Below are 22,461 nucleotides of genomic sequence, written 5' to 3'. Positions count from 1 at the left end.
GAAGAGAGAGAGAGAGAGAGAAAAAAACAAAGCTGCCCACGATGCCACAAGCAGGCCTCAAAACCATCATCGCCCTCAGCTTCGTGCTGGCCGTCGGCTTCCTGCTCGTCATCCTCTCCTGCGCCCTCTGGCGCTCGTACTACCCTTTGCTCGTCGTCGCGACCTACGTGCTGGCCCCCGTGCCCAACTGGATCTGCGGCCACTGCGCCAACCCGGACGACTTTGTCGAGAGCACGGGCGCGGCCGTTCTGGACCTGGGCCGCTTCTGCACCGGGTTTTTGGTGGTCATGGGAATCGGTACGTCTTTTCCTCGCCGCCCGGCGAACGCCCGGGCGTCGGGCCCGGCCATGGAACGCGTGCGGGAAACGATGCTAACGCGCTTCCGTCGCAGCCCTTCCCATCGTCCTCGCCCACTCCAGCCTCATCTCGGTCCCCGCCATGATCATGTCGGTGATCGGCGGGTTGTTGATCTACGGGACCATCATCAGCTTCACCATGTTCTTTCAAGAAGAGCAGGAGTTTTAGACGGTGGGAAGGGAATCGGTTCGGACATGACGAGGGCAAATGGAACCTTGTCGTGTCGGAAGGGCGGAGGGCAGCATGGATTGCGGGCGCGCGGCGGACTCGGCGGGACGGCATCTTCACCACCATTGCATGTACAAACACAAACACACCCCCGCGCGCATGGCGCTTCGAGGCGCGCGTAAGAATCGGTTAGGGTCGGCTGGTATGGAGTGTTTCTTGGGATCCTCATGTTCTTGGCAACGGAAGAACTGGGCTGGGGAGGGCTGGGGTTGGGGGCTGGGGGTTGGAAAGGCGCACACGGGTTGCTTGGGCGGCATGGAAAGCATGTCTTTGGTTGATCAACATTTCTCCCATCCTCCGTGGAGGTGATATTTCCCCCCCTTTCTCGAACCCCCGCGAATTCGATATCTACACGAAGTGAAACCACGCCGAGCCCCAAGGATCCTAACGAAACTGGTACCTTTCCCTCCCACCCCGCATCCCAGCTTCCCCATGCACGTCAAAAAAACGCCTCCTCGCCAAACGCCCCTCTCAGCGGCCCCGAAAGCTTCGTAAACATCTCCTCCCGCTCCCCCTCGGGCGTGCTCAGGATGGTCACGGCCCCGCCGGCGCCGATCCGCCACACCTCGCGCGCCTTTTCCGCCGTTGCTTGGTCCTCGTCCGCCGCCTCCGCCGCCGCCTCCGCCCGAACCACCTCGTCGTCCCAGCGAAACAGGCTCCGGATCGTCACGCTCCAGTCCCCCCGGCCGGTGGCGCACATGTACCCCACCACGCCCGAGTACAGGCTCCGCTCGCGGCTTCGGCCCTCGATCTCGCGCAGGATCTCGCAGCTCCGCTTCTTGGGCGCGCCCGTCATGCTTCCCGGCGGAAGGCTGGCGGCGAGGACGTCGAGGCCCGTGTACCGAGCCTCCGGCGGCGGCTTCTTGGCGTGCCCGTTGAGGTCGCCGTTCCTCTCGTCGCTCGCGGCAGGAGCGGCAGGAGCAGCAGGAGCGGCACAAGGAGAAGCCAGATCCGCCGAGGCGTCCGGCAGCAAGCCCTCCACGACGGTGATCATCTGGAACACGCTCCGGTACTCCTCCACCTTGAGCAGGTCGGGCACGCGGACGCGCCCGGCGCCGCAGACGCCGTGCAGGTCGTGGCGCACGAGGTCGACGATCATGAGGTTCTCGGCCTCCTCCTTGGGCACGTGCAGAATGCGCTCGGCCTGGGCGAGCGTCGCGGCCGTCGTGACGCCGTCGCCCGCCGCCGACTTGCGCACGGTGCCCTTCATCGGCCGCATCGAGCACAGCCCGGCGCGGTCGTACGTCAGGAACCGCTCCGGCGAGGCGCTCACGAGGGTGGCGCCGCCGAGGCGGAGGTACGAGGCGAAGGGCGCGGGCTGGCGGCGGCGGAGCGTTTTGAAGAGCGTCCACGAGTCTTGGCGCTGCTGCTGCTGCTGCTCCTCTTGACGTTGTTGTCGTTTCCTCTTCTTAAGAGGAGGGGGTGAGGTGGAGGAAGCACGAGGGACGACGTCGTCGTCGTCGACGGGGACGTCAACGGCGACGTCGCTGACGGGACGGGCGATGGTGGTTTGGTCGGTCAGGCAGAGCTCGTACGACTCGCCGGCGGCGATGTACTCCTGGCAGATGCCCACCTTGGTTTCGTACTCGTCCGGTTGGGGTGCGCGGAGGGAAAGACTCGAGGCGCGGCGGCCATTTTTGCGCGGCGGCGAGGATTCCGGCGCGTCAGGCAAGGTCCTGTCGCCGGCTCCCAGAGACCGGAGCACCGAGGCCGTCTTGTCCAGCCACCCGGCCGTCGTCTTTTCCTGCTGTTCCTCCTCCTTCTCCTCCTCGCCTTGGCCCGTGAGCTGCTGGATGCGAATAACCCCCCGCACGTGATCCACGACGATGCTTTTGGTCACCCACGACAACGAAACATCCGGGCGCCGGTGAGGGCGCGGCTGCTCCAGAGGAATGCCAATGTCGTGCAAGCCCTGCTCGTACGTGACGTAGCCCATGAAGCCGCCGACGAAGGGCGTTTCTTCTTCTTCTTCTTCTTCGAGCCCTTCCGCAGGCACGCGACGCGCCTCGTGGAGCGCCGCCACCAATCCCCAGACGCCGCCGTACGCGGCCAGGGGCGCTCTGTCGGAGAGGCCGGCGGCCGAGGCCGTGACGGTGGCGTAGGCGTCGCCGACGTGGTGCTCGACCCGCAGCGCCTCGTCCAGGCACGACGCGATGATGCTGTACCGCCCGCGGACGTCGGCCCGGGACGCGGCGGGCGCGGCGTTGGCCGAGTCGAGGACGATGCGCTCGACGCTGCGGCCCTCGACGGCCTCGACGATGTCGGTGACCTCGACGCCGGGAGGCAGCGGCACCGCGAGCGACCGCAGCGCCGGCTTCGCGCCGAGCGTCTCCCACCACCTGGGCGGCGCGTCCGGCGGCGGCGCGGCGGCCAGCCGCGAGAGCAGGCTGGGCTTCCGGGCGGCGCGGGCCAGGGCGCGGCCGTCCCGCGCCGGCACCCTGCGGCGCGCTTCGTTCCACCTCCGGGCCTCGCGGAACCAGTTGAGGATGACCTTGTTCCCCTCGGGCTCCGTGCAGACCGACTCGGGATGGTACTGGACGCCCCAGAACGGCTTGGTCCGGTGCTTGACCGCCATGAGGATGCGCTCCGTCGCCCCCAGGCCGTCCTCGCCATGCTCCTCCTCCACCCACGCCAGGGGGATCAGGTCCGGGCACTTCCCGAGCGGCCGCCACCTCGCGTCTCCCGCCTCCCACTCCGCCTGCGACACCTCGGCCTGCCCGACGTCGCCGCACAGGCTGTGGTACAGCGTCGCCTTGAACGTTCCAACGCCGCGGAACACATCCCCCTCCCTGTCCCTTTCGCCATCCTCGGCGGGCCCTTCGCTGCCGCGATGCACAACCTCCCTCACCATGCCGTGCAGGCCCCTCCGCAACCTCCCGACCTTCCCGCCGTGCGCCGCCACGAGGCTCTGGAACCCCAGGCAGACCCCGAGCACGGGAAGCAGGTCGGCGTCGGCCAGCTGCCAGACGAGGCGCATGGCGCCGACGTCGGCCTCGTGGTCGGGGTGGCCGGGGCCGGGCCCGCAGACGAGGGCGTCGTAGTGGCGCAGCTCGGAGACGAGGCGGGAGAGGGAGGGGGCGGGGGAGGAGCCGGACCCGGTCAGGGGGCCGTTGGAAGTGCGCCCGCCGTTGGCAGGGAGGGAGCCGTTGGTGGCGGTCCCGTTGGTGGCATCGTTGCCATGGACGGTGCGGTTGCCGTTGGCATTGCCGTTGCCATTGCCGTTGCCATTGCCGTTGCCATTGTGATGAGGATGGTGGTGAGGATGGCCGTTCTGGTTTTGGTTCTGGTCCTGGTTCTGGTTCCGCCTCACTTCCTCGCCCTCGCAGAGCAGCGGGTCGTCGATGGGCAGGACAAAAACATCGGCATCGAGCAGGGTTGTAAGCAGCGAGGTGATGTTGTTGGAAAAGGAGTCGTAGGCGTCGAGGAAGAGGATGCGAGGGCGGGGCTGCATGTCCTCGGTTTTTTTTTGGGGGGGGGGGGGGGTGTAGGCGATCACCGCCGCCGGTGCATGCACTGGATAATAAGGCAGTGGGTGTGTGGGTTGGGGATTTTTTTTTTTTTTATTTTTTTTTTTTTGATTGATTGATTCGTTTTGTTACTGGATTACCCGAATCATCATTCAGGGAATCCCGTTTGTGTAAGAGAAGGAAATGGTTGGTTACACCAAACAAGTTGGGATGAATGAGGATGTCCCTTTTGGATTTGCCTTGAACTTTGAAAAGGGAAGCCAATTTTTCTTGTTGAATACCAACGGCCGTCGTCGGTTATTCGCGGAGGGGAGTTAGGGCGGCGCGGAATTTCAGACTGATAACAAAAAGTGAAGCGGATCGAGGCGGTTTTTTTCTTTCTCTCTCTTTCTCTGTTGTTATATTCTTACCCGACTCAGGCAGGTAAAGGACCTAAGGTAAGTTAGGTAAGGTAAGACAATCTTATCGAGTATGTGAGAGCAACAAACAAAAAAACAAACAAAAAAAAAAAACATCAAGGGGCCTAGAGAAGAACAAGATCATGGGAATGTCGTCATTTTTATACATGTCCCTGGGCAATGTCAGCTTCAGCTCCTGTACAAGGTACGTGCTACTGTTTTTTCGTCTCCCATCTACTCCAGTCCCCCCCTACTTTTAAAGATATCCCTCAACCCAAGAGAGGCAGCGGGAGGCGAGGACCCCCCCTTTTTTGTTTTTTTCCTCTCCGGCCGGGCCGAGTCCCATGTCATGTCGGCCTACAATAACGACACACCGTGTACACGGTACATGCGGACATGCGGTGGTGGCCCATCCATCAACGACGAGTGGCAACCCCAAAAGCTGGGATCATGGTTGAGCCAGTATTACCAGGTAACGTTGGCCAAGCACAAGCAATCTTGTGGACACACCTCCAACTCTTCCCTACCCTTCCAAACCTTGCTTGTGATTGCTTGTAGTAGTGAATCATCGGCGTCCCAACCCACCCGCTCGGGTCCGAAAGCCCACTTCCAAACTCGGGGATGATGTGACGTGCACCATGTTCGCCATCTTTCCCCCCCTGGTGTTACGGTTCGTCAGCCTGCCGTCTGACCCTCTTGACCCCTCGGACCCAATATTGGCTCTGTGCAGCACTTTTGACTCGTCTATTCTGCCGCCGTCGAGCTGCACGGCTGAGGGGAAGCACGGGCGACCAAGGAGGACCAAGGAGGGCCAAGGAGGGGATGGAGGACGGTGAAAAGGCCCGCGCCGCCGCCCGTCAGCGCTAGGCCAGGCCTGGGTGCTTGCTGCACAACGGGCCCCGGGCCGGCACCCAAAGCTTAAGGATGTGTGTACCTGTGCAGGCTTGATCAAGCCCTTCGGCGTGCTTCCTACTATAAACAGCAGGAGGGCGTGGAGTTGTCGATGAAGCTGTCTGTTTCCACCCTATTACCCCTGGGCTGCAAGCAATGCGGGGCAGCGGATGCATCTCGTCATTCCCGCAGATCGGGTAACTACTCCGTGTCCTCCTGCGTGCCTTATCTCAGGTAAGGTAGACCTACCGACATGGGGAGCATGGAACTTGTGACACGGCATACGAGGTAAGCGGCAGAGGCATGGCAGAGAGGTAGCAAGCTTGTCAATGACCTGACCTATGTACCTGAGGTGGCTAGCGAAGCCCCCAGAGGGCGCAGCACTTCTCCCCGACGGTGACCTCCATGACCTCCATGCTTGTATCCTAGGAGGAATAGTAATAGTAGTAGTAGCGGTGGTAGTAGTAGTAGTAGTAGTAGTAGTAGGAGCAGCAGCGGCGGTGTACGACGTACATAGCCATGCACCACAAAGCCTATGCCCGATCCCTCCCCCTCCCGACCAAAGTAGGTACCCGACCTAGACCAGGCCCTCACCGAGTATCCCTATCCCGCCTGTCTCGAACCACCAAAACGCACCCCTTTCTCGCAAACCATACCCTCCTCTCCCTCCTCCCCAACGCCGCGCCCAAAATGATGGCCTGCGCCTCCTCCTCCGTCGCAACCCCCTCCTGGGTCTTGATCCGCCTCCTTTCCTCCTCCTCCCGCTCCTCCTCGTCCACCCACAGCCTCGTCTCCTCGACGCTCCCCAGGATCTCAAACTCCCCCCGGCACAGCGGCGTCACCCCCAGCCTCACCTCCACGCTCTGCCCGCCCCCCGGCAGGAGCGGCAGCGCCTGCTGCAGGTTCCCGTTCCACGCAAACCGCGCCATCTTGCGCGTGAAGTCGAGCGAGACGTGGAACGGCCTGTGCCGCAGCACCGGCGTCAGCCGGAGCAAGGGATACACGGGCCTCGCCGAGCGGTTGGTGACGCGCACGCGCAGCTCCAGGAACGAGTCCACCGCCACCACGCACCTCCCGCTTTTGCCCACCGCCGCTTCTTCGCCTCCCCGCGCCGGATCCGCCACGCTGATGTCCACCTCCACCTCGGGCACCCTCACCACGTCCACCATCCTCTGCGTCAGCCGCACCGCCCGCAGCTCCACCTCCCCCGTCCTCCTCCCGCCGTCCGTGCTCCACGTGGCCTTGAGGCCCTGCAGCACCTTTTCGCGGTACCAAAACGCCTCGCGGCTCGCCCTCTCCGCCTCGGGCGAGATCTTGGTGCTCACCACCACCTGCCTGTGCCGTTTCGGGTTGAGCGCGGGGATGAAGGCGTGCGGATCCTCGACGTAGACCCGCCGGATCGGGAGCAGGACGCGCGCCGTGTGGCCCGGGAGGAGCGTCTCCTCGACGGCGATGCCGTCGTCCGGCGCCGCGAGGCTGACGGACATCTGCGAGGGCCACGCGTTGCGCAGGTCGAGCGAGAGGAGGCAGTGCGTGTCGGCCGAGAGGTCCTCGGGCTCGGCAGCGGGGGAAGGAGGCTCGGCGGACGAGGAAGAGGAGGAGGAGGAGGAGGAAGAAGAAGAAGACGAGGAGACGCGCTTCCAGAGCGGCGAGGGGATGCCGCTCGTCAGCGGAAGGACGTCCACGCGGGTGATGTCGACCGACGCGTTGACCGTGACGGTGAGCTCCATGGACACCTGGCGCGTGTGAAACTTGTCGGCCACCTCGTCGTGGGGCACGCCCAGGTGCGCGTAGTCGACCTGGATGATGGCGTGCGTGAGCCCCGGCCGGCCCAGGATCTCAAAGTCGAACGTGGCCGTCTGGCCGGGCGCGATGTACCGCTTGCTGTCCCCGCCGCGGTTTCGCAGCCGCAGGGGCTGCTTCTTGGCCAGGATCCATTCGTATTCGTAGAGCTCCGTCGCCGTGGCGTCGCGGTTGCCGAGCGCCGCTTGCAGCGGCTCCTGGGTCGAATCCTTGAAGGAGAAGAGCAAAAAGTCGACGGGGGTCGTGGCGGACAGGTTCTCCAACGTCATCGAAAAGGCCTGTCGTTCCCCCTCGAGGATCATGGCCGACGACTGGGGCAGCGTCGACGACTTGATCACCACGACGGGCTGCGGGGCGATGACGTGGAGCTCGACGCTGTCGGGCCTGAGCCGCTGCACGGCCGGCGACGCGGCCGCCGAGTTCACCTCGAGCGCGCCCAGCCCGATGGCCTTGATCTTGGCGGCGTCCTCGGGCGCCCACGGGTCCGCGAAGATGGGAAACCTCCTCTCGCGGCACCCGCGGACCTTGATAACGGCGCCCGTGATCTTGACCGTGCCCGCCGCCTTGGGCGTGCCCGAGATCCTCATCGTGTGGGTCCGGTACGGCCCGATGGTGGTCTTCTCGACGGCCGACTCGAACTCGGCGCCCTCGGCGTCGAGCCGGATGCTCTCGAGCTCGATCTCGATCTCGTACGGGTTCTGGAGCGTCAGCCGGAACGTCGCCGGCTCGCCGGCCACGAGCGTGTGGTCGACCGTCGCCGTGTCCGGCCGCTTCAGGAACGGGTTGTAAATGAACGGGTCCACGTCCTGCGAGCTCCGCGCCGTCGTGATCCCGGGGAGGATCGTCTTGGCGTGCTGCACCGGCGCTCGCGTCGGCGGCAGCGCCTCGAGCGCGACCCCTCTGACGAGAAACTCGTCCCAGTATTCCGCCGTCAGGGCGCCCACCCCGAGGCGTCTCGACAGGCTCGACGTCTTGAGGATGATGGTGACGAGCCGGATCTGCTCGTCCCGGGTGATGCAAGGGTAGGCGTTCTCGCGGCGCGGCCCGGGGGCGATGCCGCTGCCGGCGGTCCGCAGCAGGTCGCTCGAGTACCGGAGCACGCCCGCAAAGTCGGGCAGGGCCTCGGAAAAGTTGATGAGGGCCCGCAGCAGGCTGATCTTGACGCCGGGCATGCCGAAGAACCGGGCGGCGGATTGGCGCTGGATCCGCCGCACGACGGCCGCGTCGCGGTCTTGCTCGGGATCCCCCGCGGCGTTGCCGCCCACGACGCCGTACGTCCTCGCCAGCATGCCCAGGAACGCGTCGATGTTCTGCTCGACGTCGGCCTCGTCCAGGTCCAGCGCCCCGCCCGTTCCCTCGCGGGCCCCGGGGCCGTTCAGCCCGGCCAGGCCGGCCGCGGGGTGAATGCCGACGTCGGCGGCGCCCCTCGTGCGCGCCTCGACCAGCCCGCCCACCAGGACCGAGACCAGCTCCCTCACGACCAGGGACTTTTTCCGGTGGAAGCCGAGGTGGCCCAGGACGGAGGCGATGCCGCCCAGGATCACGACGCGATCCGAGGTGGTGAGCAGCTCGGAGGGCGAGGCCGGGAACGCGCGGAGCAGCGTCGAGACGATCTGGGTGCGGGTGGGATGAACGGTGAAGCGGGGCGACGTGGTGAGCGGCTTCCTCGGAGGCGTGCCAAAGGTGATCATGGTGAGCGAGTCGGGGCCGAGCTGGCCGTCGGTGATGTGGATGGCCGTCAGGATCCTGCAGAAGCGGATGACGGTCTCGGAAAAGGGCAGCGGCGGCAGGTTCTCGGACGAGATGCGCGAGTACAGGCCGATGATGCGGTCGAGCAGGTCGGGGATGTGCACCTGGAGATTGCGCAGCCAGCGGGGCTGGTGGGGGTCGCGGAGCTCGGCCTCGTGGAACGCGGCCGCGATGTTGCTCGACCTGTCGTGCGGCGGGAGCAGGATGCTCGGGACGTTGAACTCGATGCCGGCCCAGCCGAGCAGCAGCAGGTTGACCAGGATGAGCTCCAACGCCTTGCCGTGCCAGAGGTGGTCCGTGATGGACTTGGCGATGGTGGCGGCCTCGGTGAGCTCCTTGAGCGAGTTGTTCCACAGGCCGGCTTGGAGGTAGAGCGAGCCGATGACGACCTGGATCCGGGCCTTGACCTTGTTCCTCCACCGGTCGCTGGCCCCGCCCGACCCGAACCCGTGGACCGACACCCGGTCCTGGCCTTGCGACCTGGGCCCGTCGGCCGCGGAGGAGCTCTTGTGCTCCGGGCTCGTGGGCACCATGGGCCCGATGATGTGGTCAAAGGTGGACGGCGGCGTGGGCAGGGGCTTGCTGCCGCCCACGGGCGTGGTCGGCCGGCCCGGCGCGGGGCCGGTCCCGGCGGCGTCGGCGGGCCCTTTGGAGGGGACGGGGGGCATCGACATGCGGGCGAGGCTCCGGTCGGGGAGCCCGCTCGTCGAGGCGGACCGGTGCGTGGGCGTCACAAACTGCGAGTTCCTCCTCGAGACGCCGGGCTCGTCCAAGCCGGACACGGGGGGCCGGCCCGAGGACGGCTGGCCCGGCGAGTCGATGAAGGACATGCCCTCGAAGGACTTGGCCAGGGTGGTCATCTCGGCCAGGACGAGAGACGACAGGTCGCACATGACGGTCTTGATGGTGGTGCGCAGGCTCTGCTCCGGGGGCGGGATGGTGACGATACCCTCGGGGATAGGCACGGGGTTCTCGGGGGGCGGCTGGTAGTCGAAGACGAGCACCTGGTGGACCAGGACCTTGGGATAGCGGTCCCGCAGGTCCTCGAGGTCCTGGTAGAGGGAGCGTATGTTGGCCTCCTCGACGGACCGGCCGCCCGAGTGCCTCTTGCTGAAGACGGACCTCGTCAGCTCGACGCCATCGGCCACGGCGAGGACGGCGAGGGGCTCCCGGAACAGGTCAAAGGGCGAGAGCGAGAGGTGGGAGGCGGGCGGCTGGTGGGGGATGAGGTCGTAGAAGATGGCGCCGTCGGGAAACGCCAGGGGGGAAAACATGTCTGGTGCAGCAAGCGGATCCGTCAGTCACGGTGCGTCGACGACGTAGGGAGTAGCCACGCCATAGCCATGTTCCCTACTCCTGTGTGGCCGCGGGTCGGGCGTGACATCGCGAAGGAAGACGACGCGCTCGATGCTGAGACGGTTGACGAAGGCGGTGAAGCGATCGCGCTTGATGTTGCCGATGGGCAGCACCAGCGCCTTGATCCGCGACGGGGCGACGGGGAGGAGAGGATCGACGGACGTCATGGTGCCGAGGCGGTCATTCCCGGCGTCGTACGAGAGGCAGGGAGGATGGGAGATGTCGAGGGTGAGGTCCCGTCAAGGGGAACGCATGTCGAAGTCCCACGGGCGCCAGGGGATGCACTCGTGTGTGATGGTGATGATGACGACGGGAGGGGGAGGGGGAAGGGGGGAGGGGGAGGGGGGGTTCGGGACGGCGCGTTGTTGCGGACGCTGGCGTCTTTGTCAGGGGGCGAAGCCAGGATGAGTTGCTAAGAACGACGAGCTCTGGTCGAAGGACGTCGAGGTCAGAGCCTAAGGGTATCCCCAAAAAAAAATAAAAAAAATAAAAAATAAAGCATGGGATGCAATGGGATGCAATGGGAGAAGGTAGGACGAAGTGCCGTTGGGTCTAGCGTACCTACCTGGGCAAGCCAATGCAACCCGACCTTGACGTCCACGGGTGCGTGACCTGAATCCACGGGTGCGGTGCGCTGAACGGCTGCCCCGCCGATTCCCCCTGGGGGATTGGAGCTATGGCCACTACAAAGTGGGGGCCGGTCCCCCCTGATGGAAGTCTGCTGCGATCTTTAGGTACCTAGGTACCTACCTACCTACCTAACCTGGAAGGTTCCTAGCAGTACCTCAGTAGGTAACTACCTAGGTAGGTAGCACCTAAAGAGCAGCCACAGGCCCGGGGCCGTTCATTCAGCAGCGGGAACTCAGCACAAGAACCGAAACCGAACCTCCACTCCGTACATCAGGTATCTGGGGTACCTACTACACTCTGGCAACCTGCTCGAGTCGGGCTGCCTGAGGTGAGATGAGGTGAGGTTATGGATACTGTACGTACCAAGGTGATCGTCACGAAACACTGCGCTCAACCTGGAAGCTGGACGGGACGGGAGTTTTGGATTGGCGGCCACTGTTAAGAACAACACCCTACCACCACTAATACACACCCAGCTCGTTACCTTCCGGGATTGGCCGAAACAAAGAATCCAACATGGTACTTATGGCACAACATGGGCACGGTTTCTTCTTCAAGCCAAAGTACCTATTGCTGCAGCATGCACGCTCATCCAATGCATAGCGCAACCGAGACAACTCTTGCTCCAGGCCCAAGCATCTCTCACCTATCCTCCCTGTCCCTGATAAAGAGTCATGGAAACTGACTAACCATGGAAACAATGCCAAACCCTACTCTCTTTCCAGGTCACCAACCCTGCTCCTGCAACGTCTGCATCCCTCCCGAGCCGTTCTCCAGCCTCGGGCCCTCGTGATGCTCGCCGCCTCCCCGAATCGCCTCGGCCTTGAGCTCGCTCTCAAAAATGTCCACCGACAAGCTGGCCTCGACAAAATCCTCCAGCTCCTCGGTCACCGTCTTGAGCTTCTCCTTGACGGCGATCGCCCCTTCGAACCCTACAATGTGGCGAGCCGGCGGGTTCTCGTGGCCCCCGATGGCCGTCAAGGCGTGGACCGTCTCCATGACCAGCTTGTCGTACGCCGACGCAGGCAGGCGCGGGTAGCGGTGCTGAATCTCGTCGGCGGACGGGTCGATGGCCGTCTCGGGGTTGGCGTTGAGCACGTTGGCCAGCATCTCGCGCATGCTGGGGGCCGGGTTGATCTCGGCGTCGTAGTAGGGCAGGGGCGGGGCAAAGATGATCTTGTTGCTCAGGCTCTGGATCTCCTTGTTGGGCTGGACGATGGTGACCTTGATGTTGAAGGGCGCAATCTCGTAGGCGAGCGAGTCGCAGTACCCTTCGAGCGCCCACGTCGCGGCCGTGTACATGGGCATGCCCGGCGTGCCAATGTGGCCGCCGATGCTCGTCAGGATCATAATGTGGCCCGTATGCTGGGCGCGGAGCTGGGGCAGCGCGGCCTTGATGAAGTTGACCTGCGAGAAGAAGATGGTTTCGAACTGGTCGCGGGCCAGGTTGCGCGTGGCTGGCGTCGCTGAGAGCTCCTCGACGGTGCCGACGACGGCTGTTGGGGAGGGAGGGAGGGGGGGGGGGGGGGGGCGCCTGTCAGCCTCGGGCCGCTTCCTGCATCAAAGGGGATGGGGGCTGGCTTGCTTGTCTCACCCTCAAACTTGCAACACAACAGAATGTCGATGCGGCCAAAGACGTGGACGGCCTCGGCGATGGCGGCGCCGCACTGGCCCATGGACCGGCCGTCGCAGCGGATGCCGCGAATGCGGTCTTTCCAGCCCTCGCGGTCCTTGCGGTTGCTCTTGCACTCGTTGACAAGCTCGCGGAACTCGGCGCTGCGCTCCTCGTCCTCGATCTCGGCCGGCGGCAGGCAGGCCACGACGTAGTCGCCGTGCGCGAGCAGCAGCCGGATCAGGCGGATGCACAAGGGCGAGAGCGACGACGTGAGGAACCACGTCCGCGGCGAGTTGTGGGTGGCTGGTTTGTCCATTAGCCTAACGTCATCATAAAAGTAGGGTCCATCTTGTGGTTGTTGTTGTCGTCGTTGCCGTCGTCGTCGCTGACAGGGACGTCTAGCAACGCAGCGGGGAGTGGGGGGGGACACAGTGACATCGTGCAATTGGACCCAAGCGACGAGGGAAAACGGTATACGCACGGAACGATGCTGCCGGCGTCGTGTGTGTATGTCGAGACGGCCCCGGTTCGGCCGTCTTTCTTTCGGCCATGGCTGGGGAAGGGGCCGAGCTGGCGATGAGCGATGACGAGGAGCTCACAAAAGTCGGCGCCGTCGCAAGATCCAACAACCTATTCGGATTGCGAGCTCCACAGACCACCTCGCAGCGCTGGCATGGCAGCGAGCAGTGAGAGGGGACTTAAAGCTCGAAAAGGGTACCCGGCATGTGCGTGCGGTCTCAAAGTCTCACAGGATCGCGGTTTGCGTGAAGGTGAGAAGCCTCAACGGGGAGGTGTTGTCCACAGGATCGGGTGGATATGCCGGGCCCGGTTCGCGGCAATACCTGATTTGGGGCGCCTAGAACCGGACGTTAGGCGCTACACCTCCGTGACACGCCGGCGAGGGACGAGATCCCTGCTGCTTTCCGTGAACATGGCAGCCCCATGGTCTTCCCTGGTTCAAGCCCTCCTCCTTTGAGTCCTAGCAGGAGGCCGATTTCCATTGTGTGCAAACAGACAAACCTTGCCATTGGATCCCGTCGACAGATCTCCAGGCCGAAGAGAGGTTCAACGGGCGATGCACGAAGCTGCCCCGTGGTGTACGCAGTATGTAAGGTGCCTAGAGCTGACGAAAGGAGCGAGGTTCCAGAACCACTGACTGCGGGGGGGCTCGCTAGGTGTCGACAACCTGAAGATCCCCACCGAACAAGCAACGGCTTGTCGCGGGAACTAAAGCCGACAAGCACCTCCATTACGGAGTTCAAGAGGAAAAAGTCCCTGACGGATGGGCCTGATTTGCCACGCCACCTGGGTAAGGTACTGTAGACGGGAGTTCGTGTCAGACAGAAATTGAGTCGCCTGTCAAAGGGCCATGCACCCATCGTCTCGTCTCATGCTTGCCCAGGTTCCGTAGTGTCGGAGCCGCCACAGAGGGACGGGAACTACCTACATAGGTAGGTCGACGGTAGGAACGGCGTCACTCGGTCCCGTCGTCAGGTGTCAGTGTAGGCAATGAGAGGTTCCGAATGACGGAACTCTACGGTAGGTACTAGGAGCACGTCATGTCGTTACCTAGGTAACACTGGAACCTAGGTACTAAGTACCTACCTGTAGATTTGATGGTGTTTTGGGGGTTTTCCGGCCGTCGATGCCACCTGCCTTAGTTAGATAACTAAGGTACCTAGGTACCCAAGACATGAAATGAAGCAAGTCGTCCTTGCCCAAGGTACAAGTACCTAGATGCCGTGCCAAACCCCATCTCACCTTCCCTCTGGCTGTTCACGGGTGTGCAAATCCTGAGATTCCCAGATTCGGACAACCTAGGTACCTAAGGTACCTGACCTTCCAAGGAAGCCACGCCCTCCTGCAGCACCCCGCGGCTGCTGCAAGTGCTGCTGCAAGTGCTGCTGCAGGCCGCTCCAAGCCCCTCCAACCTTCCCCCACACTTCCCACGTTGTGCTTGCCACAGGCAGCCGTAACCCCACGGTGGAGTGACCTCTCAAGGGCCAGAACACTCGACACAAAACAAAATCTCGCGTAAAAGCTGGTCAAGCCGTGACTCACGGCATGACCCCGTCCCGTCTACGCGCACTGCCGGCGGGCCCCGGAAGTATCCTCTCCCCCCCCAGGCGCAACCTCCGCTGCTGACGGGAGGGAATGCATGACACCGGCTCAGGGCGGGGTCCGAGTTAAATGCAAGAGGACTGCCCCGCCGACGCCGACTCCGGGCCGTCCCACATCTCCACACTTGTTGGAGAGAAAGAGTCAGACCTCTTCAAGAGTTGACCCTTGTTGGTTCTTTTTTTTCCCAACGAAAGTCGCCAATTGACGAGAGAAAAGAGATCTGGAAAGAGGCTCTTTGTTCTTCCGGTCATCAGGATACAATTGTGCTGCCGCTGTGGCAGGCCCGAATAGAAGAAAAGAGAGAGAAAAAAAAAAAGGAGACCCAACACCACGAAAAGACGAAGACAAAAAAAATGCCCACTCGCGCTGACATCACCTACTTCGGCGCCGGCCCGGCCGCGCTGCCCACCGACGTCCTCGAGATCGCCGCCCAGGCGCTGCTCGACTACAACGGCACCGGCCTGGGCATCGCCGAGCACTCGCACCGCTCCGAGCTGGCCACCAACATTATCAACGAGGCCAAGGCCGACCTGGCCAGCTTCCTCGACATCCCCGCCAACGACTATGAGGTCGTCTTCATGCAGGCCGGCGGCACCGGCGAGTTCGCCGCCTCGGTCTACAACCTGATCGGCGCCTGGGTGGCCCGCCAGCACGCCGCCATCCTGGCCGAGCTCGGAGCCGGCGCCGACGAGGCCGCCGTCGTGGCGGCCCTGCGCGACCGCGTCGAAAAGAAGCTCAAGGTGGACTACATCGTCACCGGCGGCTGGTCGCTCAAGGCGTACCAGGAGGCCATCCGCCTGCTGGGGCCCGAGTACGTCAACCTGGCCGCCGACGCCCGCACCCTCAACGACGGCAAGTTCGGCAAGATCCCGGACCCGAGCACCTGGAAGCTGAGCGAGGACGCGGCCCTCGTCTACTACTGCGACAACGAGACGGTCGACGGCGTCGAGTTCCCCGAGTTCCCCGCCGTGCTGGCGCCCCGGGCCGACGGCTCGGGCCCGATTGTGGTTGCCGACATGTCGAGCAACATCCTCTCGAGGAGGGTGCCCGTCTCCAACTACTCCCTGCTCTTCTTCGGCGCCCAGAAGAACCTCGGCTGCACCGGCGTCACGGTCGCCGTCGTCAAGAAGTCGCTGCTGCCGCCCACCACCTCCCAGCCCAGCCCGGCTCTCCTGAGGAAGCTGGGCCTGCCCGTCCCGCCCATCATGCTGGTCTACGAGACGATCGCCAAGAACAACAGCCTGTACAACACGCTGAGCATCTTTGAGTGCGTCGTTTCCCGAGGAGGTTGTGTGCGAGCAGGTTTTGCTGACATGCGGTTTCTAGCGTGTTCGTGGCCGGCCAGGTCCTCAAGAAGCTGCTCAAGACGTTCCCGGACAAGGTGGACGGCCAGCAGGCGGTGGCGGAGAAGAAGGCGAACCTCCTCTATGCTGCCCTCGAAAAGTACCCGGATGTGTACCGCATCGTGCCGGACAAGTCGGTCCGCTCCCGGATGAACATCTGCTTCAGGGTCACCAAGGTACGTTACCGGGCTACGGCTCTACGATCCACCTTGGACGGAGGGCGCATGGCTGACATGGGCAAAGAACGGAAACATCGACGAGTCCGAAAAGGCGTTCCTCAAGGAGGCCACCGCTCAGGGGCTGACGGGCCTGAAGGGTCACCGCAGCGTCGGCGGCATCCGGGCGAGCAACTACAACTCCATCCCTCTGGAGGGTGCTGAGAAGCTTGCCAAGTTCATTGAGACGTTTGCGACGGCGTGATGAGAGGGAAGGGTTGCCTATTGGATGGATACATTTGGAAAAGGAAAAAGGAAAAATGATGATGAGTACGTTGCACGGTGGTGTTTGATCTCTTCAACACGACATCGCCATCAGATACCCGAGCTAAACACGAGGAGAGAGTGTTGCTATCACGAAACATCAACAAGGAATGAAAAACCAAACCAACTCGCCGCGCGGTTCTTTTTACGACGTGGCCATCTCCTCCTTCAGCCACCCGGGCACCTCGGGCACCGTCTCCCACCCGCTCAAGTACTCGTCCTTGCTCACCCCTGGCCCGCTGGGCTTCGCGTAGATGGCGCTCACGTACCACACCTTCTCGCCCTTCTTGACCTTTCCTTGCAGCGTAGGGATCGTCGTCCTCGGCTGCACCAGGTTCGAGTTGGGATCCGCGTTGACGAGCGTCGCCGTCCTGCCGCCCTCCTTCTCGAGCGCGCGGATGCCCACGGCGCCGTCCGACACGGCAAACGCGCCCTCGTAGCCGCCCGCCCACGCCTCGGGCGTCTCGGGGTCGTAGTTGCCCATGAGCCGCGGCCGGGTGCCCTCGCCGGCGGCCGGGTCGTACGGCCCAGCAGGCGGCCGTCCGAGGCGCGGGCCGAGCGGATCGCGAACGCCCCGTCCGCCGTCACGACATCGCGCCCCTCGGCCCGGACGTGGTGCACGCGCAGGTGCCAGTTGGGCGTCGCCTCGTCGGGCGGGAGCAGGTAGGTCGTGACGTGCACGTCGGGAAAGGGGGACCAGCGCGACACGAGCACGGGCGTGCCGGCCCCGCCGCCGCCGCCGCCGCGCTCGACGAGGGCCGACTCGGAGAGCCGCCGCGTCTTCCAGAACTCGCCGCCGTCGTCGGACAGGCCGAGCTGCGAGGCCAGGGCGTACTGCTCGAGCGTGAAGAGCCCCGGGGGCACCGAGTAGCCGTAGAAGGACGAGTAGGCGAACGAGCCGTACTTGGCGTGGGTGCCCTTCATGGGGTAGGAGCAGGCTTGGCCGGAGGAGAGGAGCATGCAGTGCCCGCCGAGGTTGCTGGGAGATGGGGGGGTGAGCATGTTTCGAAGCGGGGGCGGGGCGAGAGAAAAGAAGAGCCGGGGGAAAAAAAAAAAACCGTACCTCATGATGTGGCCCGGGTGCTTGAGCGCCTTGATCCGCGGGATCACGTCCCAGTGGGTTTCCTCCTGGGACGTCCAGAAGGGGTGCGTCTCGGGAACGGCGAGGCAGATGAAGGCCAGGCAGGCCCAGTACTGTTCGACCGTGGTCAGCCGCAAACGAAAAGACCCTTGCCGTCGTGGTCTCCATCCCCGAAAGGTCTCCGACGAGCACTCACCGGGCTGCCCGGGCTGTTGTAGTTCTCGGCCATGTACATGTTGGGGTACGAGTAGCCGATGGTCAAGGTGCCGCTCGGCGACCACATGTCGTGCTGCGTCTGCCACCAGCGCAGGTGGCGCAGGACGATGCCCTTGACCATGCCCCAGGTCAGCGGGGCGGGGAGCTCGACGTCGGCGTAGGCGAGGGCGCCCCAGAAGGACACCATGGCGAAGCGGTAGCCGACGCTGCGGCCGAAGGGGATGGCGCGGCCTGCAGAAGCGCCATGAGCATGTTTTCCTCTTTCTCTCTCTCTCTCTCTCTCTCTCCTCTCGCTGGGGTGCGCATCCATCCATGATTCTCTGCTTACCTTCCTCGTCGTAGTAGTGCGCAAGGTCCAGCGCCGCCATCTGCGCGCGCTTCTTGAACTCGGCCGCGCGCTCAGGGTCGTCTTCGCCGGCCAGCTTGGCATACAGGAGCTGGAGGAAGTGGATGGCGAAGCTCGACGAGTAGTAGTCCATCTCTGCGGTTGGACGCGTCAATAGGGAGCGCCTCGCGCCGCGGTTCACGGCACACCCTGCGAAGCTCCAGAGGAGAGAAACTCACGGTGAATCCCCTCCGGGCCGTCGTTGGACCACCCGTCGCCGCGGTAGAAGGTGTCCAAGTGCCGGATGTCAGCCTCCAGCCTCTCGGGAGAGAACTTTCCGCCGTTCTTTTTGAGGCCCAAGTTTGCAAACACGCGGAACCAAAGCCAGTTTGTGTTGGGCATGCTGTTATGTCATCATCGTCAGCATCCGCATCAGCGTCAACCATCACCCCGCTTCTCCTTCTCCCCAACCCTCTCCCTCTCTTCTTCCCCCAACCCTCCTCAAGAGAAAAAAAGTCCCAAACAAGAAAAAAAAAATGAACTTTACTTCTTCTCGTTGATGCTATTCCCCAACCAGCTCTCCACGTTGGCCTTCTCCTTGTCGCTCAGCCCCTCCCAGATCCCCGGCGCCACCGCCAGGGCGAACCCCAGGGGGCACATCTCCACCATGCGCTGGTCGTTGTCGCGCGGCCAGCCCCAGTACTCGGCGCCCTCCGGGTCCGTGCCGTGGCGGATCCCGTCGATCCACCACCGCGTGCCGCGGTACTCGCCGCCCCCGGCCAGGAGGCAGGCCAGGCCCCAGAGCGGCCGCGCGAACCCCTCGACCTCGGAGGCCGTCTGGTCGAAGCGCACGGCGGTGGCGCCGGGGCAGCGGACGCGCGCCCTGAGCGGGGAGAAGAAGGGCTCGAGCGGGTCGAGGAGGGCGCGGAGCAGGGCCTGGACGGACGCGCGGTCCGCGAGGGGGATCGCGGAGAAGGGGTGCCGGGCGTCGTAGCCTAGGACGAGGCCGCTCGTGGGCGGTCGGGTGCCCTGCGAGGCTGCCATGGTGGGCGGGCGGGTCGGCGCTCGGCTGGCCGCGCGGGCTGGCGGAGTTGTGCGGTGCGGTGCGGCGCGGCGCGGTGTAAAGAAGGTTGGCTGGCTGGCTGGACCGGCCAAGACGGGCTGGTCAACGGGCAGGATGGCTAGAACGGTATCTCTCTTGCAAGGCTGGCGGTATTAGTACCAGCTCGGCACGGCAAGGCCTCGAGCAGAAAACGACGAGGACGGCGAGTTTCAAGCGGACGTGATCGCTCGCTCGCTCACGCACCGTTCCAAAGAAAAAGGAAGTGGGACGCCCCGGCTCCAACGTCGTGCTTGATGCTTCCCTCGACGTCTTATCCACGTTCCCCCCCCAACAGCAAGCTCTCAAGATTCCCGTTCCCCTGCGAACTTAACGCGGGCGCAGAATCCGCCAATCCCAGATTTCTCCGTCTCACAGCGCGACATCACATGGTGGAGCCGCCCGGGCCGAGCGGCGGTACGTTCTCTCGGAACGAGGGGAGGAGGAGGAGGGGGGAAACATGGCGCGCTTGGATGAGGGGTTGGCGGTTGTGCCGTTCCCATGGGCAGTGCGGGCGGGTCACCGTCGGTAGCTATGTTTCTCGGCTCTTGGTTCCGTCGGCCCCTCGCCAGGCGCACTGCGTAATACTACAGCATTAGAGCATCCAACGCAATGGTGGAGTGTCGGAGAATGTTCGCGGCTAATTGCGAACGAATGCGCGCCGGCCGGCTGGTCATTGCGGGATGCGCCCTCCTGTGATGCGCCCAGCCGGCTTGTCGCCATGCATCTTCGCGGGCGAGCCAGCGAAAGAGCGAGAGCGACATACTCAAGAGAAGACGAATGACCCGGGGACGGGGGACGGGGAAAAAAGGCCAAAACCACAGCAAACCGTCGCACGTCACGTTCACCAGGGGTCTTTATGAAAGCAGCAGCCTTTTGCTGCATGCTCTGCAACAGAATCAAGCCCATTCACCGGATGTTTGCTTGTCTTGGCTTTCCGGCAACGGACTCCTGCTCTCCGCGATACTGGACGTAGGTGGTTTCATCTGGCTATGGAGTATTATACATGGATAGATCCTCTTGTCGTCCGGTCGACGAGGCCAAAGGCTGTGTTGTGTGTGTGTGTGTGTGTGTATGGTGCACGGCCGATCCTCACGGACTGTCTTGCCTGTCCATGGCTCCTCTGCCAGGACCACACCTGGACAATGATCGGCTTGGGCCAGCGGCGTGGATGTTTGTGCCGCCGCGACTTCTGAAACCTAGCATGGATCTCTGGGGATTCCGAGCATAAGGCGTATGGGTCTTGCCTGGAGGGGACATGGGTCGTCTCCAAGAAAGAAAAAAAAAAAAAAAAACCAGAGATGCCTCTCAAGGTTGCCAACGGCTGTCCAAGACCCTACCGCTTTCTCCAGCCTGGATGAAGCCCCCCTTTCCCTCGCCTTCTGCTTACATGAGAGAAGACATGAGAGAGCTTTGCGCGTACGCCTGGAGAAACTCGGTCAGCGCGGTGCGGAGGCTCACGCAATCCTACGTGACAACACTTACCATGGGCCGGATGTTGGGATGCGGCACGGCGTCGAACTGCGCAAAGTTGAGCTTGTAGTCGGGGCCGATGTTGATGTAGGCGCCCTTGTTCTCGGTCATGTCGCAGTACTTGGGCGCCGAGAAGACGGTGATGCACTTTCCGTCGTGCTCCTCCTCGTAGCCTTCCATGCGAACCTCGTGGCTGCGAATGACGGCCTCGAGCCCGTTCTTTTCGCAGAAGCGCTTGGTGACGTCGGGGCCGAACTGCAGGCCCACGCCGCGCTTGCTCGGCCCGCGGCCAGGCTCGGGCTGCGGGTCGGTCCACAGCATCTCCATCATGAGCCCGGACTGGCCGGGCTGCCGCTGCCGGTGCCTGTCGAGCTTGCGGATGTCGTCGAGCGTGATGCTGTCGTCCGAGAAGAGTCCGCCGTGGAGGACCAGGTACTTGCTGCCGATCAGGGTCGCCAGGGGCAGGGCCGAGAAGCTTTCCGAGAAGAGCTTGAAGGTGCGCTCGTTGTACTTGTGCTTGCACTCGCCCTCGAAGCCGTACACCTTGTTCATGTCGTCCGTCTCGTGGTTGCCGCGGTTGATGAAGAAGGCGTTGGGCCTCAGCCACTTGTTGGCGTAGAGGACCAGGGCGATCTCGGTCGACCACGACCCCCGGTCGACGAAGTCGCCGTTGAACAGGTACCAATGCTTGTCGCTCGGCTTGCCGTTTAACCTGAACAGCTCCATGAGGTCAAAGTATTGCCCTGCCCGCATCGTCAGCCTTGGGGAGCCCATGGAGGAGCGCCGCGTCGGCGTGGCCGCCGCCCGAGGGTTGACCCACCGTGAGTGTCACCGCAGACGGTGAGCTGCACGTCCTCGGGGATGTCCACCTCCACCATGGTGGGCTCGTCGTACACGAGCTTCTTGACGGCGATGATGATCTGGTAGACGTATTTCTTGTGTATCGTCTTGCCGTTCTTGAACCTCTCCATCATGTCGTCGATGAACTCCTGGGTCATCTCCTTGTCGAGGCGCACGCCGTCGTAGGACGGCTCCACCGCCATGCTATCCAGGTCGAGCCCGTCGGCCGCCGACGGCTCATCCCCCACCTCGATGGCGGCGAAGAAGGCGAGCTGGCGCACGATCTTTTCGCACTCGACCAGCTTGAGCTTGGCATCCTTGTTGCCGGGGTCGATCTTGATGCACGTCTTGAAGTCGCGAAGGGCATCCTTGGGCTTCAGGATGGCCGCGTACGCGGTGGCTCGTCGGTAATAGGCCTAGCGGCGGGTTGCGGGTTTCGTCAGGGTCAGCCGTGCGTGCACTGTTGGTTGCGGCGCGGCGGGGGTAGCAAAGAGGTGGTTGGGATCCAACGGCGTACCTTGACGAAGCCCGGGTTGAGCTCGATCGCCTTGGTCGCATCGCGGATGGCGTAGCCATAGGCTTCCGTCTTGAGATATGCCTATTTCGGCGGAGACGTGTCAGCGGGCAACCTGACGACCACGACGAAAAACGACGACCACGACGACCACCAGGGCGCTTGGCGGGGTGGGCGGGGCTGTCGCGAACCTGAGCTCGGTTGGACCAGAAGGTGGGCTCCTTGTCGTTCAGCTCGATGGCCTTGGTGTAGAAGTCGATGGCCGTGGGCCAGTCATGGGCAGCAAACGCCTTGTTGCCCTGGTTCTTGAACTCGATGGCTTGCTGCTCGGGGGTCGCCATGGCAGCGGGCTTGGTTGGAGGCGAGGTGGGGGAGGGGAGGGGGAGAAGAAGGCTTCTTTTCGTCCCGTTTCAGCTCCGGGAGCATGCAAAAAGACTATAAGAGTATCTGGAAGGGAGTCTATCTAGAGTGAAAAC

General features: G+C 63.4%; 7 protein-coding genes across 7 annotated transcripts; 2 read left to right on the top strand and 5 right to left on the bottom strand.

The window, feature by feature from the left end:
* Nucleotides 1–41: 41 nt before the first annotated feature.
* On the top strand, nt 42–525 carry VTJ83DRAFT_5899 (uncharacterized protein; the record flags this gene model as incomplete). The annotated part of the gene is made up of 2 exons (XM_071012549.1): nt 42–297; nt 392–525. The coding sequence occupies 2 exons, from the start codon at nt 42–44 to the stop codon at nt 523–525; spliced, it is 390 nt and encodes a 129-aa protein (XP_070865274.1).
* A 499-nt stretch (nt 526–1,024) lies between these two features.
* On the bottom strand, nt 1,025–4,036 carry VTJ83DRAFT_5898 (uncharacterized protein; the record flags this gene model as incomplete). Its single annotated transcript, XM_071012548.1, has 1 exon — nt 1,025–4,036. The coding sequence occupies one exon, from the start codon at nt 4,034–4,036 to the stop codon at nt 1,025–1,027; it is 3,012 nt and encodes a 1,003-aa protein (XP_070865273.1).
* Nucleotides 4,037–5,931: 1,895 nt separating this feature from the next.
* On the bottom strand, nt 5,932–10,416 carry VTJ83DRAFT_5897 (uncharacterized protein; the record flags this gene model as incomplete). The annotated part of the gene is made up of 2 exons (XM_071012547.1): nt 5,932–10,169; nt 10,248–10,416. The coding sequence occupies 2 exons, from the start codon at nt 10,414–10,416 to the stop codon at nt 5,932–5,934; spliced, it is 4,407 nt and encodes a 1,468-aa protein (XP_070865272.1).
* A 1,189-nt stretch (nt 10,417–11,605) lies between these two features.
* Nucleotides 11,606–13,045, bottom strand: VTJ83DRAFT_5896 (uncharacterized protein; the record flags this gene model as incomplete). The annotated part of the gene is made up of 3 exons (XM_071012546.1): nt 11,606–12,375; nt 12,474–12,797; nt 12,976–13,045. The coding sequence occupies 3 exons, from the start codon at nt 13,043–13,045 to the stop codon at nt 11,606–11,608; spliced, it is 1,164 nt and encodes a 387-aa protein (XP_070865271.1).
* Nucleotides 13,046–14,968: 1,923 nt separating this feature from the next.
* On the top strand, nt 14,969–16,378 carry VTJ83DRAFT_5895 (uncharacterized protein; the record flags this gene model as incomplete). The annotated part of the gene is made up of 3 exons (XM_071012545.1): nt 14,969–15,882; nt 15,942–16,134; nt 16,202–16,378. 3 exons carry the CDS (start codon nt 14,969–14,971, stop codon nt 16,376–16,378), a joined length of 1,284 nt encoding a protein of 427 aa, XP_070865270.1.
* Nucleotides 16,379–16,582: 204 nt separating this feature from the next.
* VTJ83DRAFT_5894 (uncharacterized protein) lies at nt 16,583–19,103 on the bottom strand (the record flags this gene model as incomplete). Its single annotated transcript, XM_071012544.1, has 7 exons — nt 16,583–16,939; nt 17,026–17,416; nt 17,501–17,631; nt 17,715–17,965; nt 18,063–18,215; nt 18,299–18,462; nt 18,607–19,103. The coding sequence occupies 7 exons, from the start codon at nt 19,101–19,103 to the stop codon at nt 16,583–16,585; spliced, it is 1,944 nt and encodes a 647-aa protein (XP_070865269.1).
* Nucleotides 19,104–20,544: 1,441 nt separating this feature from the next.
* On the bottom strand, nt 20,545–22,326 carry VTJ83DRAFT_5893 (uncharacterized protein; the record flags this gene model as incomplete). Its single annotated transcript, XM_071012543.1, has 5 exons — nt 20,545–20,583; nt 20,644–21,374; nt 21,452–21,887; nt 21,989–22,069; nt 22,177–22,326. 5 exons carry the CDS (start codon nt 22,324–22,326, stop codon nt 20,545–20,547), a joined length of 1,437 nt encoding a protein of 478 aa, XP_070865268.1.
* Nucleotides 22,327–22,461: the final 135 nt, after the last annotated feature.

The sequence above is a fragment of the Remersonia thermophila genome, chromosome 5, assembly GCF_042764415.1.
Source record: "Remersonia thermophila strain ATCC 22073 chromosome 5, whole genome shotgun sequence".
NCBI lineage: Eukaryota > Fungi > Ascomycota > Sordariomycetes > Sordariales > Chaetomiaceae > Remersonia > Remersonia thermophila.
Note: the sequence above shows the minus strand (reverse complement) of the source record. Positions and strands in the feature narration are given on the sequence as shown.